Source organism: Sciurus carolinensis, chromosome 3 (assembly GCF_902686445.1).
Source record: "Sciurus carolinensis chromosome 3, mSciCar1.2, whole genome shotgun sequence".
NCBI lineage: Eukaryota > Metazoa > Chordata > Mammalia > Rodentia > Sciuridae > Sciurus > Sciurus carolinensis.
Window position 1 is genome coordinate 148,820,398 of NC_062215.1, and position 16,946 is coordinate 148,837,343.

The 16,946-nt window shown below is 35.3% G+C and overlaps 1 protein-coding gene across 1 annotated transcript in view; it reads right to left on the reverse strand.

Moving 5' to 3' along the window:
- Window positions 1–16,946, reverse strand: part of C2cd6 (C2 calcium dependent domain containing 6) — a 171,352-nt gene that overhangs the window by 112,515 nt on the left and 41,891 nt on the right. The window contains 5 exon segments of the mRNA XM_047543885.1: window positions 5,031–5,177; window positions 9,094–9,173; window positions 11,042–11,110; window positions 12,069–12,113; window positions 13,555–13,677. Of these exon segments, the coding sequence (XP_047399841.1) occupies window positions 5,031–5,177; window positions 9,094–9,173; window positions 11,042–11,110; window positions 12,069–12,113; window positions 13,555–13,677 (464 nt within the window).

Below are 16,946 nucleotides of genomic sequence, written 5' to 3' on the forward strand. Positions count from 1 at the left end.
AGTAGGAATTAGACCAGAAACACTCCAACTGTTACAAGAAAACATAAGGTCAACACGCCAATATATTGGCACAGGCCATAACTTCTTCAGTAAAACTTCAAAAGCTTAAATAAATAAAACCAAGAAGCAATAAGTTGGATGATATCAAATTAAAAAGCTTTTGCATAGCAAGAGAAACAAGAAGGTCAACAGAAAAAAAAGAGAGAGAGAGAGAGCCTACAGAATGGGAAAAAATTCTTAACCAGCTACTCTTCCAACAAGAAATTAGTATCTACAATGCATACAAAACTGAAAAAACTTAACACCAAAAAAAACACAAACAAACAAAAAGCCAAATAATCCAACCAATAAACGGGAAACTTTCTTAACCATAAAGAAATGGATACATTTAACCACATTCTATTTACAACTTTTGCCCCTCAAAAATAATCATAAAATGAAAAGAGAAGACATAGAGAAAGGATATTTGAAATCCATATAAGACCAATAAGAATCAGATCAAAATATATATAAAGAACTTCTACAAATCAATGATAAAAGATAAAAATTCAATAGAAAAGTGAGCAATGAACATGAATTGACTTTTCTCAAAGCAGAAATCATATAGTTAATAAGCACATGAAAAGATAAAAGGAAATAAAAATTGATAGTACAAATAAAACAAAATATCCACTAGCGAGAATAAATGTAAGAAATCCCTCAAGGTGAATCATTATAGTATTTGTAAATTAATAGGAATTCCAATGGTAGTTTCAGTTGCTAATAACATTTTTGGAAAACAATTCGGCACTACCTCATAAAGTAGAAAATTTGTTTATCTTATATCCAGAAAACTCACTTCTAAAGAAAATCTTGCTCATTATGCACCAGAGAAATGTTTAAGAATGTTCAAAGCAGCATTGTTTATAGCAGCAAAACACTAGAAATAATACTACTCCTATGATAGGCACCACTCCAAAAGAGCTGCACATTCCCATCTGTCACGTGTATTCCTGACATAATCCTTTCCTTCTGTGTGAGTTTAAGTGTGACTGTAGGATTTTGTGTCTGTGATCAGGTTACATTATTTGACAAAGACAATGAATTCTGCAGATGTAATTAAGGTTCAAGATCATTTGAATTTGAGTTAATCACAAAGGGAAATTATCTTTTAAATAAGCATGACCTGACCAGGTATGCCTTTAAAAGGACTGGGCCATTTTTGAAAACAGAGATTTAAAATGTAAACAGAGATTTGCCTGCTGACCTTGAAGAAACAAAATAGTATGTTGTGCTAGTCATGTGACTAGGATCTGAGGGTGACTTCTACAAGCTAAGAGCCAGCAAGAAAATGAGGCCCTAAATCCTACAAGCACAGGAATTGAATTCTGCCCAAAAACCTGCAGAAATTTGAAAGAAGATCCCTCCAAATGATCATGCAGCCAATCAACACCAATCAATTTCAGTCTTGGGAAAATATTCTGTTCAGACTCACCTTCTGTGAGAAAATAAATGGGTGTTGTTTTAAACAACTAAGTTTGTCATGCTGTGAGACAACAGAAAGCTAATATATCTAATAACCATTAGTAAACAAATGAAACTTTAAGTGTAATACTCACAAATGCCATGCAAAAGAATGGATGAATCTTGGAGACATAATAGTGAGTGATGTAGGCAAAATCAAATAATAATTATTTAAACATCCTACATATGAAATGTTTAAAAAATGTTTTCAAAAGGCAAGAAGCAAAAACAAATTCATGTAAGTAATTAAGCTGGGAAATAGGTAGAAGAATGAGGGGAGGAGGACTCATAAACACATACAAATTATTCATAATGGTTTAGAGTCTAGGTTAAGCTATATTAGTTGGTTGTATTACATTATGCTATATATAATGCATTAATATTATAGACTATTTTGTACATATCAAGTATAAGAAAGATACTATTAAAAAGAATGGTTTCCTATTTCTCTTAGCACTTAATACAAATTACTGATTATATTCTACAAACTCTGAATAATCTGGTGTCAGGAGTAGCGACTTGAATCAGTCTCTGAGTATCCAGCAACAAGAGCATGCCTGAACTGGGAACTACTGGTGCAAAGCCACGAGTTGAGACTGCACGGTTGCTATGGTGACGCCCTGTTCAAAGGAGTTCCGTGCTTGCCATGGGACTATCAGTCTTGACCCTGAGTCCAGATGCCAGCTGCGGGAGGTAAAGAATTATGAGCACAAGTTGATAATTATAATTGGGCTGCCCAGAGGTTTATCCTTCATCTTGTATGCTTTGAAGAAAATTTCTCACAAAATAATTCTTTTGATGTTAAAACCTATATAATAAACATGCCAAGCTACTTCTGGATCATTTTATCTCCATCATGGTATAATGATCCACGTGGTCTCAGCCTTTTCTTTCTGTCTGTCTGTCTGTCTTTTCTAATCCCCCATCACCCCTCACTGCTCTTCTGAATTAATGGCCAAGCAGGATGCAGCAATCTGGTCTCCACTTATCTTGTCTCAATCTACTCTCTGCTTTCTACTTCAGCCACAATGCTTCCTTCCTAATCTAGGCACATGCCAAGCTTTTTCTTATCTTAAGGCTCTCTCACATGTTCACAGAGTAATTTCCTACCTCTGGTTTTGGGGAATGCTAACTCCTTTTTTCCTTTAATGTTGCCTAAACATTTTCCCTGACAATTCTTATAAAATCAATTCCCTCCTTCATTTTTATACCATTCTTTTGATACCTTCATACTTAATTTCTTAATTTATAATTTCACATATATAATTGTTTACTTTCTTTTGTCTTTACCCAATAGATTCTTAAGTTCTTTGAGGAAAAACATGTTTTTGAAAACATACCACTGACTATCTGATACCTAGACTAGTGCCTGGTACAATTAGATATCAAATAAGTATTTGTTAAACAAATGAAATATGGGATTAGAGAATGAAGGTTCTCTTTGGTCATTTAGCTCATGTAATGAATTAATTTATTAATGTGAGTAACAACTTTTAAATGTTGATCAGTTCTGATAAGTTATCAGATCAACTATCTAACTACACAACAAAAAAAGCTAAACAAAATATATTATAGCCCTTTGGGATCCAACTGAAGGTCTGGGTTTCTCATCCCTGGCAAGCCTGAACTCTGTTTTTTGTTCTCTCATCATCATATGTCTATCTCAAAGCTTGACTCAGTTCTTTACCCCCTTGGTCACAAGAAATGCCTTGGGGAAAAAAATGGCACTAAATGGTGGCTCAATATCTCTGGGCCTACTTTCTTTATGGAACCGTGGATCTGAAAACCCTCACTGCCTCTATAACTCATTGATTTTTTTTCTTTTTTTTTTTTCGTACTGGGATTTAACCCAGGAGTGCTTTATCACTGAGCCATATCCCCAACATTATTTATTTTTTATTTTGAGGCAGGGTCTCTTTAAGTTACTTAGAGTCTTACTAAGTTGCTGAGGTTTTCCTCGAACCTGTGATCTTCCTGCCTCAGCCTCCCAAATCCCTGGGATTACAGGCATGCACCAGCATGCCTGGCCCTCATTAAGGCTTTCTAACAAAATTGAAAAATACATTTTGTCTAGCTTCTTTAAATACCATGACTTGGTTGGCTTTCCTACTACTAATTCCAGTTCTGTCACTAGGAGTAAGAGTAAACCAGTAAAAGACTAATCATCACAGGAACTGAAGACCAGCTTCAAATCATTTCAGTTTTGATCTTAACTGCATTAAAGTGATCTGGGAATTTCCTGTACTCCTTGCCTAACTAGTTGCCAGATGCAAATTAATACCTTCTCTATAGTAATATGTAGTCAAGAGCCTCGAATTAGTTCTACAAATTTTCAACTACAGTGTCTGACACTCAATAAGTACAACTAGGCATATAAGAATGTAATACTTTCCAGGTGCAGTGGCACACACCTATAATCCCAAAGGCTCAGGAGGCTGAGGCAGGAGGATTGCAAGTTCAAAGTCAGTCTCAGTAACTTGGCAACTTAGCAACTTAGCAAGAACCCATCTCAAAATAAAAATAACAAAAAAGGACTGGGGATGTGGCTCAGTGGTTTAGCTCCCTTGGATTCAATTCCTGGTGCCAAAAAAAAAAAAAAAACCAACATTTGGAATATACTTATAGGAGATTCAGAAATGGAGTTCTCAGATCTTAACATTAAAATAGCAATAATTCCTGTACTTTGAGTGTGCCCCCAACCCAAATTCATATGTTGAAGCTCTAATCCCCTAAGTAATGATATTTGGAGGTAGGACCTTTGGGAAGTAATCCTTTCATAAGTGATTTCATAAATGGAATTAGTGTTCATATAAGAAGAGACACAAGAGAAATTATATAACCCCCTCTCACCACTCTGCGATGGAACAGCAAGAAGGTGGCCATTTGCAAATGAGGAACAGGGCCCTCAGCAGGAACCAAATCAGTCAGCACCTTAATTATGGACTTTCTAATTTCTAGGACTATGAAAAATAAGTGTACATGGTTTTATCCACCTACTCTCTGATATTTGTTTTATAGTGGTCTGAGCTGACTGACACAACTAAATGTTTAAGGAGTTAGAAGACAAGGCTAGGGGTTTGGGAAGATAAATAGAAACTATACAAATAAATGGACATTCCATAAATAGAAAGTAACTGAAATAAAGAATTCAACTGGCTTAACAGCAGGTTAGAAACAAAGAAGAACCAGTGAACTAGAATATAAGTCAGAAGAAAATATCTAGACATAGAGCATAGAGAAAAGAGAATTAGAAATGCAGAAAAGAACAAGAGACTATGGAACACAGCATTGAGTGAAGAGAGTAAATACTATGCCTTCTTCATTATGAATGAATTTTCAACTCTTTTCTTGCTATAAACTGACATTTCTTAAAATAAAACATCTAAACTTGATGAGAAATAATTCATAAACCCATGAAATAGCACAATGAATGTGGCTGGACCTGTACCAAGCCCACGTCTCAAAGGAAGAAATTAACCTATGACACAAACAATACATAAATAAATGAAAACTTTTGTGCTTTTTACCTTTCCCCGGGTTGTTGCTCAAGTTTTTCAAGTCGCACAGCAGGTTTCTGGTGGGACTCCTTAGAAACAGGTGGAACCCCAACAGTAACATTCAGGTCTGGGGATAAAAATGCTGGATATTCTACTGGCCGTGGTATTATAACATTTCTGGAAAAAAAAAAGTAATAAAGTTAAATATTGGTATTATACCAAAGTGCACTTCTAAAATCAGTGGTAGCTATCACTTTTGAAACCTTTTCTCTTTTATTCAGCTTCACTATCTTCCTTGAGCCATCATAATACAGAGGTAAGAAAAATAGTCAGAAATGCTGCGAGAAGTGCTCACTTGACTATGCTTCCTACTAAGATCATGAGCAGCAAGGGGGAAAGGAGAGAACCTAAGGAAAGAAAAACAGAAAGTATTCGAAACCAGACCTCTCTTCCAATATTTACAGTCAAATCTCTGTTCAAATATACCAATTAATTAATTCTATGGAATATGTTGTGTGCAAGACACCATGGTTCATATGACTGTGTATAATATATTATCTCATTTGGTTTTCACAGCAAATGCCTGAGATGAAAATCATTAGTTTCTACTTTACATATAAAAAGCTAGGTTTAAAGAGATTAAACAACTACCCTCAAAGTCTTATCACTGAGAAATGGCAAAGCTAACATCTGAACACAGTTTCTTTGACAATAAAGCTCAGATTCTTAAACTGTACTATGCATACTGGTAAGCACCTTAAACTCGACATGTCCAAAACAGAACTCACCATTTTTCCTCTTCTTTAAATATGCTGTTTCCTCAGAATTCTCTGGTTCAGGAAATAATAGCACCACATCAATCACCTACCAGTGCAGTAATTCCCTTCTTTGCCTGATCATGAAGAGGCATGAGGAGCCCAAAGTGGCTAGAAAGTAGTATTAACGTCCAGTTCTGTGGAATCATTATGTTTCCTAGGCCCCTTAGAACTAAGACTTTTAGGTCAGTGGAGGATAAGGTTGCATGAACAGGAGCAAGAATTTTGCTACTGGATGCCCATGGATAATACTGAGTAGCATAACTTCCATTTCCACACCTTTATTCATGAACCCAGGCATGAATCCTGGCTATGGGAGAAAAAGCAATATATATCAGTCACTGAGTCAGAGCACAGACATCCTTCTAAAGAATCTTGCCCCAGACTTGTAAGTGCCACCCAGTTGGTGCTGTAACTAAGTCTTCAAAAGGTCATTCCACTGTTAATCCAGATGCTCCAGGATGGCAGGGAACATGGGAAGACCAACACATTTCATGATCACAGAAACAATACTGTACTTTGTTTGCTATGAAGTAAGTTCCTTCATTAGAACAATGCTGTGTGGAATACCATGATGGTGGAAACGGCATCTTTTAAGTTCATATAGTTTTGTCAGAAGCACTGCATGTAGGGAAGACAGATCTGTATCCAGGGTAAGATTGGGTCCGATCACATAATGCCATTTCCATTTGATGAAGTATCACTGTGCAATGCCCACTCTATGGCTTAGTGGATCAGACAACCAAGTTAATGATGACAACTCAGGTTGCATGGTAACTTGGTAGCCTGTGGTTAAGCTGTTCAGTCTCCATTAAGGTCCACAGTGATAGGCTGGAACTATTTCTGAAAAGCAGAGTAGTTATCTGCAGGAGGCGACAGGGCTTTGTTCCAAAATGCTAAAGGCCCATTCCATGATTCATCTGTAGGGGCTTGCTAAAATCTCCAAACATATGGTCTCCATCTATCACTGACATGTATTGTACCACTACATCTGTTGCATCATATGGTCCAGTGGTAGAGCAGCTGGCACAGCAGCCTGGAACTGTTGCAGAGCCTTCTCTTGCTCTGGGTTCCATGCAAAACTAACAGGTTTTTGGGTCACTCAGTAAATGGGCCATAGTAATATGCCCAAATGAGGAACAGGGTATCTCTAAATCCAAATTGGCCCACTAGGTATTATGTCTCCTTTTTGGTTGTAGGAGGGGCCAGATGCAACAATCTCCTTAGAAGGGATATTTTGACATGCCCAATATCACTGGCCCTTAGAAATTTCACTGAGGTAGAAGGCTTCTGAATTTGTGTCATATTTATTTCCCACTCTCTGATGTGAAAATGTCTCATCAATAAACCTAGGGTAGTTGCTACTTCTTGTTCACTAGGGCCAATCAGCAAAATTTCATCAATGTAATAGGCCAATATGAGATCTCACAGAAGGAAAAGTTGATCAAGACTTATGACCTAGGGCTGGAGAGCTGATACACCTCTGAGACAGCAAAGTGAAGGTGTAATGCTCCCCTTGCCAGCTAAAAGCAAACTGATTCTAATGGTCTTATTAACAAGTATGGAGGAAAAAGCCTTTGCTAGATCTATAGCTGTATACCACCTACCAAAGGATGGGCTGGTTTACTCAAACAATTATACTAAAACTGGTACCACAGCTGCAACTAGACTCATCACCTAGTTAATATCACAATAATCCTGTCAGTCTCTAAGCCATATGTCTGTGCACAGCCCAAATATTCAATAAATAAAGAATTAAGTACCTAGGTTACTTGCCCAAAGTCATATAGCTAGTACTGGAGCCCAATCAGTCTGGCTCTAAAGCCTATATTCCTTTTTTTTGGACTGGGGATTGAATCAAGGGGTGCTTAATCACTGAGCTACATCCCCAGTTCTTTTCTATATTTTATTTAGAGACAGAGTCTTGCTGAGTTACTTAGAGCCTTGTTAAGTTGCTGAGGCTGGCCTTGAACTCACAATCCTCCTGTCTTAGTATCCCAAGCTGCTGGGATTACAGGAGTGCACCACCCAGCATAGGTGGAATTCTTATGCCTATTCCTCTAGCTCTCACATTGTTCCCCTCCTTGCTCCTGTGCTCTTAGCTACTCACAGCTGACCACTCGCTATCCACTCACAACTAGTTACTCCAAAACATTATAGTCTTATGTATGTGCCCTCTTTGGAGAATGTGTTCCCACACCCTTCTGAAATCAGCTCAATATATCTTTTTTTTTTTTTAAATCTCACCTCAAACACTTGCTTTTTTGGAGCCTTACTTGATAATACTTTCCTCCCCAACTCCTCTGAGAATTAAAAGCGCATTGGCTGTCCTGTGGTTCTTTATGTTTAGCACTAGAAGGGTTCTTATCCTGTCTTCATTGTAATCCTAGTTATCACAATTCTTTTCCTATTATCTTTGCATTAAACCATGAGATTGAGGTCAGGGACCAGATCTCATTTATCTTTGTAGTTTCAGTATCTGTGTGATATAGCAGACATTCAGTAAATACTTACTGAATCAATAAATAAAGGAAAAACTAAAACTTTATTATTTTCACAAATCACCAATATCAAATAGGTGATATATATTTTTAATACACAGTACTGGTGTGACTACAGGAAAATAGGCATTCAGAAAACAACTGCATCCTGTATCTAATTCCTTCAATACCATTCATACTTTTCCCACTTCTTATTCTTGGATAATACTTAAGTTTAAAACGCTTTCTCAGGTGTTCATTTTTCTTAAATTTATTTTTATTGTTGAAATTTCAAGATAGATTGGCATATTATATTTTAAATCACTTTCATTTTGCTATTGATGCTTTTTACCATGACTTTTTACTGTTGACTTGGAAGTAACAATTGGAGCATTGTGGAGATGGAGGTAACATTACTATACTACAGAGCAGAAAACTGACAACTACTAGACACCCTGATCTTAAAAGTTCCCAGCTTCTCTTCCCAAAAAAGGAGTCTCTCACTGGACAACTTTTCTCATTAAGTCTCTCCTCCTTCTCCTTCAGGTATGAAGGAGGCTCCCTATCTTCTCTCTTTCTTGACTCTAGATCTTCTCACCTCCTTTCTCCAAGGCTATATCCAGAAATTAAAATACTCTCCCACCTTATTAAACAAGACAATTCAGTGTTTCCTTTACCTTGGATTCTAGCCTATCCTGGTCATATCCTCAGGACTTCTTAAGATAACTAACTGCTCTGTCAGATTTTTTAAGTGTCACATGATCTGACCATATTATTAATGAGACTTAAAACACTTACGTCATGGGATCTCGTCTTTCCGGAGGTGGTGCAACATTCATAAACATAGATGGTTCAATAATTTTTTGAAGAGGTTTTAACTGAAGAAAAATGTAATTATATTTTAACACTATTTAGTTACAACTTATCCTATTATTACTAATCCCCCATGACTACGAGAGAGTCCTTAAGTGACAATATAAGGAGAAAAGGAATGAAGAAAGGAACTAACTTTTGGGGGTAGTAAATATTTGCCAACCTTTTTATAGCTTCAATCTTATTCGATCCTCTCAGTAAACCAATGAGGTAGGTAACTGCCTATTTTACAGTTGATACCAGAGATTAGTAGTTGGTTCAAGATTATACAATAAGTGTGAGAGCCAGGATGTGAACATAACCTTTTCTCCCTTCGAGTATGGTGTTCTTTTTACTGTATCATGATACAGAAGGATAACCAAATAGTTCCCAGACATAAAATCAGCTGAATTTTTATGATATAACCCATTCTTTTCCATTCGGATATCTTCGTTCCTTGTTTTTAGTAAATTCCACATATATAAAAGAGTACTTGCTCAGTTTTATATGAAAAATATCTATCTCCTTAAGCATAGCTGGGATTACACATTATGTTTTTATCTGGACTCAAAACCAATTTCTGAAGTTGGTGCTCATAAACTATGACTATCATCAAAAGATCTGAATAATTAAGGGTTCCTATATAGCCTAATTCATTGTAAGAAAACAGAAAAAAAGGAAAGAAAAATCAAAGTAGAAAAGAAAACCTTGTTCCTTGCAGTTTTCATTTGTATGTTGTTTACTTCTTTTTCAAAATGCATTAAAGATCATTATGATATATCATAAGCAAAATCTTAAAAAATATTATAGGAGTTTCTCAGTTAATATTGCCATATACTTAGTCAATGAGAGTGATGTTCCCACATTATGAATTTAAATTACTAATTTAAAAACAAGACTATTAAAAAATAGTGAAATATAGGCCTCAAATTCCCCTATTTAACAGCAGCACTAAAGGGACTATGGATTTTTAAATGTCCCAAAACTGTGATACTACTCAGGGATATCAAGAGTTCTTTCAAACAGTTGGTGAGCATATATATTAGTATAATTTTTCTAGAACAATTCCTTAACAAGGTCATTGTTTTGAACAATAATTTTCTTTCTAAGAATCTAATCTAATAACATATAGAAAGAAAAGAATACAGGTTAGTACACAAATATGGCTATATGGTAGTGAATTTGAAGAGGCAAGAAACTATCTTCTCTCAGTATATTATTCTCTTGATGAATCAAAAAAGTTTAAAAAACAGAAATTGAAAAAACGACCATGGGGGAAAGATCAAAGTACACAGCATTATCTGAATAACATTATTAATAAGTCCATTTTTAGTATTTTAGGTGTAAAACTTCACACTCATTTCTTGAATACTAAAATACTTTTGTTTTTCAATTTTAATTACATAAACATGTGTTGTAGGTACAACACAAAAGCAAGTTTTGTAATAAAGACATACTAATATTAAAGATACATCTAAAAATGTACAAGGAAATAATGGTAAAGTCTCTTGCTTTTAGGTTGAAGAGAATTCCATACACCTCAAGGGCAGAAAGTAGGGCAGCATTCTTTAAAAAAAAACTTATTTATTTTGGTACCACGATTTAAAGGCACTTACTCGCTAAGCCCTATTCCCCAGACCTTTTTTATTTTTTATTTTGACACAGCGTCTCTCTAAGTTGCTTAAAGCCTCTCTCTAAATTGCTGAGTCTGGTTTCAAACCTGCGATCCTCCTGCCTCAGTCTCCCAAGCTGCTGGGATTACAGGCATGAACCACCAAACCCAGCAAAATACTAATTTTGAAGAATTTGTTAAACTGGAAAAAAACAGAGGCTCAAAAGAGAATGATCTGATTGAAGAGTTAAAATAGAATATTTTTTAAAGAGGGAAACTAACCTGATGTGAAAATCCATAACCAAAATTTCCATAGGAGAACATAAATTCCACTTCCAACCTGCAGATACACTAAACATGGCAAATTTATTTTATTGTTTGATCAGAATGATATTTTACTAGAAAAGTGATAGCAAGTGATATTTTTACTTCACAAATGTATAAGTTAGGAAAAAACCAAGTATGAATGTCCAGATTCACAACATTTACACAAGGTGTGCCTATAGAAGAATCTATTTCCTGAAATGTTAAAATTTTTCATGTTAGAGTTAAATAATTCTGTGTGATAAAAGTATAGAAAATGTCAATAGAATTGTTAGTAGGCTAAAATAGTGGCATAAATACATGTTCATATACACATATGTAAATGATTTACTCACATTCCTCTCATCTCCACTCCCAATTTCAGATAAAATTTTGATTTAGACAAGTGATCTCACCCCTCTGAACCCCAGGTTGCTTATGTGTGAAATGAAGAAAGATGTCAGAGGAGATAACCTTGTGTTCCTTGCCCCTGTTTTGGCCATGAGACAGCAGAAGTCTCTTGGAATAGAAGATCAAATAATCAAGTTAACAATTTTTAAGTACTTAATAACAAAATAAGCACTGAGAACTGCTCTTCAGAAACTCCCTAAGGAGAAACATAATCCTCCCTCAGTGCAGCCAGAGGTTCCTGAGGCTCTGCAGTCCAAGCAGTAGCCAGGGCCACTCTATCCCCTCACCTGAGGATTTCTGATTTTCTCTTTCACAATTTAACAGTAAGATAGCAACTTTAAAAAAATATGGGGGTGAAAATTTTGTGAGCAAACATTGTCCTTTATATTTAATTATATTTTACTAATTTATATTTAATTACATTTACACACACAAGTAACTGTTAGTTAAATATAATTTACTAATTCAAGTAATTGTTAGGGTAATAAAGAACAAAAAGATACAGAATACAAACAATATCAGAATAAAGTTCTATAAACTGCTAAGAGAATGTTCCATGCACACAAAACTTAGGAAGTTTCAGTAAAATTCTTACTGTATTTTTATTCATTATCTGTAATTCTTCAGTAAAGCACCCTTTCTAGAAAAAAGTAATAATAAAATTCTTCAATGTAGAATTACTCATCTATTTTTCCTGTATATTAGCTAAAACAGTAAAAGAATCAGGTAAAGAATTTTCAAATGTATATATGAAACTAATAACTAAAATGCAAACATAATGAAAGTTCAAAAGAAGAAAAAATTCTGAGTATATGGAATAGAAATAAATGTTAATATTTTCATTTATATTTTGGACAAAAATGTTTTTGATAACAGTTCCCCCTTTTGCAAGTCTTAGAGCAACCACTATTATGCCTATAATCTTTGTGAGGGGTTACTTAAACATAAATCTACATGATGATCTGACTCCCAACAGGACTGAATACCTTGCTCCTCCCCTGAGAACTGCTGTGCTCTTTTAAACCAGGTATATCTTGGTACTGTTGTTCACTATCTGTACCCATTTCTGATGTCCTGAGTTACACCACTATCATGAATGAGCTATGTCATTAACATGGACCAAAAATGCTTATTTCTTTCCAAAATGTCAGAATTTATTGAATAACAACAAATTCACAAGCTACACCACTGTCATTATGGTGATTTTCCTGGGCAAGGCTCATGACGAGTGACCAGGTGATGGGATCAGGGTGCTACAGTGTCCGGTCTCAGGGTGTTCCTTCTTTTATGGGTCCTAAGTGAGGGGTTACTTCATTCGGTGATCTGCTGTGTTCAATTAGCTCATGGACCTGGTTTTTCCAATATGAGTTCAATATGCTCATGCATCCATATACTTCTGATTAATTTGAAAAGTTCACAGGAGGTCATCTGTATTAGCATGGTTAATTTATTTATCCAATTTGTAGCATATGTTATACTAGGCAGATGGTGGTTGTTTATTTGTACAAACAAGGTGTGGAATCATTCCACCTCAGCGCTTAACCTCAAAATGGAATAGCTTATGGCAAACTAATGCTTTATAATGGAGTAACGCAAACTTAGGCACGGTCTGAGAACTATTGGTCTATACATCATGGAGTGACCCAGAACAGGACACAGTCTGCTCTCCACACCCACCCAATCCATGGTTCCCTTTATTCCCAGAAAAAAATGCTACTTCCATGGTTTACAAACAAATCTACACTTAACTCCTCACCACACATATCTAAGACCTGGCTCACTATGGAAGATACAATGCTTTTCTTACAGACTGCTCAAGTGAAGGGGCTTTTTCTCCAAAAACCCTCCAGGTCCGCATTACTCTCAAATGCTTCCAAATCATATTATTACATGGGAGTATAAAAAAGATTCCTCTTTTAAGTCTTAAGCTTTTTCATGATTCTATTGTTTTTCAGATATTCGAGTCACTAATTCTCATTAGATAATAAACAAAAGGAGTCTATCAAGTATAATGAATCACAACAAGAAGTGCCAACTGGACAATGTGGTACCAAGGTGAATAAAAAAGTTTTTATACATACCTGAATTACTTCATAAAGATGTACCTCAGCACTCCCTAATAAGACAGGATTAGTTTCTGTATTGCTACGTTGCATTACTTCCAAGGTAATATTATTCCGCGTATCATCTTGACGTCGGGGAACCTCAATATCAAAATGTATACAAAAAGAAGTATAAAATTTTCAGTTTGAAATCTGGAAATAGTTTCCAAATAAAGCATCCATAAATTATATGGATGCTTTAAACTATATTATGTGCATAACTAACTAGTAGTTTTTATATGTCATTAGCTTTATAATTTTTTAACCTCACAGTCACTATACCTTAATATTAACAAAACTCAGAACCCTGTTTATATGTAATGTTAATTATGATCTGTTAATCATCCATTGCCTACAATCTCTTCTTAATGCTACATAAACTTTTGCTCTGAACTAACTACTGAAACTACATTTTCAAAGGTAATCCAATCAATATCTAATATGAAATCCAAATAATATAGGTAATCCAAATTAAGGTTATCCAAATATTCAAAATTAAATTCTTTAACATTTTGTCATATTTCTTTTTTTCTTAAACCCTAAAGTGTTGAGGATCAAACCCAAGACCTCCCTCAGCAAAAGCTCTACCACTGAGCTATATCTCTAGCCCTTGTTTTCAACTTTTTGATAAAATCCATACCATTGCCTGAATGTTGAAACTCTCTCCTAACTCTGTGCTGTCTGAAGCACAATACCATTATTATATGACCTTTAAAATGTATACACACTTTTGCTAATTAGAAACAAATCACATGCTTCCCATTCCCAAGATTCTAGGTGCCTTCTATAATGTCTCTTCCCATGGTTGACACCACACAGTTGGTATGAAACTTCTGAAAGTTATGTTTGTAACTGTTTTGCCCTAAGAAATGAGAAAAAAAAGGAATGTACGTCCTGTATGGCAGTGCAGTGATTAAGAGGGTAGGCTCAGTTTGTCAGCGATTTGGAATGTAGATAATTAGAACCAGTCTGTTTACAACTATCAATGCTGAATAAAAATTTTAAAAGTATGAAAGTGTAAATAAAATGGTAAGAAATAATTACATAAAACTCCAAGTATTGGTAAACATTCAGAGAGGTAAACTCGATCCTTAAGTTCCATTTTCCTGTAGTGCATTTTCCAATCAGGTAACCTAAAATTACAGTTTTTAAGACCTTGAAAGGCACAGAAGAGAAGACAAGATGTGGGGCATTTAACAAAGGTTTCCTGCCCAACCCTTCTTCCATAAGGCTAAGAACTCAAAGAGCTATGGCTTTAGTGACTGGGGAAACCTTTCTCCCACTCCATCTGTAGAAGAGTGCAAGGAAAATTTCACTATAGAGAAGAACAGGAGGCAAGGAGTTCCTAATAAGTCACAGGTGGAACTGCCACCTAAATTCACATCCACTTAATGGCATTAAAAACTCTTGAGCCTGACATTTAAAATGGATGGTAAATTTTATATTATGTGTATTCTGTGACAATATTAAAAAATAAAAAATAGGACAACTTCATTTTTTTTATTGATTGATTGGTACCAGGCATTGAACCCAGGGGCATTTAACCACTGAATCACATCCACAGACCACTTCTGTTTTGTTTTGTTTTTGAGACAGGGTCTTGCTAAGTTGCTTAGGGCCTTGCTATGTTGCTGAGGCTGACCTTGAACCTTGATCACTCTGCCTCAGCCTCCAGAGACCCTGGGGTTACAGGTGTGCACCACCACGTCTGGCATTAAAAAAGTTTTTAAAATTCTCAAATGCATCATTTGTTTTAAAGTGGTCCCAAATTGGTAGTGGTTTCACCATGCCTTAGAAGCAAATATAGATCTTCCTTACATTTGCCACTTTCATTCTAGACCTCAAATAAGTTCTACAAAAAATTAACAGATCAGAGTCAAAAATAACTTAAGCCAGCATGGAAAGAAAACACCATGAATAAAAATCAGCAGGAATAGAACCACAGAGGTTTTCCTCAAGTGTTGGAATTTTAGAAAAATAGGCTTACCATAATTAAAGGAATAAAAAAAAATGCTAAAAATACATTCCTGATATGTTCTTACAGGAAAATGTAAAAATCATTTAGCAAATCTGAAAAGACTCAAACAGAACTTGTAGAAATTAAAACTAAAATAATTGAATAAAAACACTTGCTGAGTGAATTTAACAATAGATTAGACTAATTTTAACAGAATAAGTGAAAAAAATAAAGATTCAAAGATGTGTGTGTGTGTGTGTGTGTGTGTGTGTGTGTGTTTGTGTGTGTTGCAGTGCTGAACACTGAACATGCTAGGTAAGCACTCTATCACTGAGCTACATTCCCAGTTCCAAGAATGCAAGGCAGAGTCACAAAGTGATGGATGGATGGGTGGAAGGAAGGAAGAAAGAAAGGAAGGAAGGGAGAGAGGGAGGGAGCAAGGGAGGAAATAAGAAAAAAGAAAGCACAAAGAGAGGTAAAGATGGAGGAAGAAAAAAAGACATGAAGGATAACATAACAACATCTAACACATTATTCAAAGTACCAAGAAATAAAATTTAGGCTCAAGCTGGGGACATAGCTCAGCTGGTAGAGTTCTTGCCTCGCAAGCATAAGGCCCTGAGTTCGATCTCCAGTACCACAAAAAATAAAATAAAATAAAAATTAAAAAATAAAGGATCAAAAAAATGGGCCAGAGAGGCACTATTTGAAGAAATGATATCTAAAAATTTTCCAGAACCAATGAACATAAGCAATACAGTTAAGCCAGTAAATCCCAACAGAACAAAAAGATATCCTAATACAAATATATCAGAGTAAAATTAGAAAAAAAAAAACTCAACACACATACACACACAGAAAAAGATTTGTTATTTTCAAAAGTGAAAGACTAACAGATAATTTCTCATGAGTAAATATGGAATCCAGGATATAGTGGGATGACACTTTGGAAAGTAACTGCAAACCCAGAATTTCATACTCAATAAAATACCATTCAAGAATGAGAATGAAGGTAACCTGCTATCAGGTCCCCTCTTGCCTGCAAGAGTTCTGTTTGACTCTTCACACTTTAATAAACCCTATTCCTTTTACTCTTGGGGGAAAAAAAAAGAATGAGAATTAAATAAAGACATTTCCTGGCCAAAACAAAAACAAAAAAGCAAAACTGAATTTATTACCATTTTTCTTTCATTGGAAGACAGTTTAAAACAAGTAATTCAGACAGAAGGTAAGAGACCCAAGGAAGATGGTCTGAAGTTTAAGAAAGGCCAAAGTAACAAAAATATATATAAACTAAACAAATACAGACTACATTAAATAAACACACAAAAAAGAAAAGAAATAAAAGGAATATCAGATAAGAATAACATATTAGTTGAAGATAATAAATTTCCAAGATCCTTGGAAAACAAGG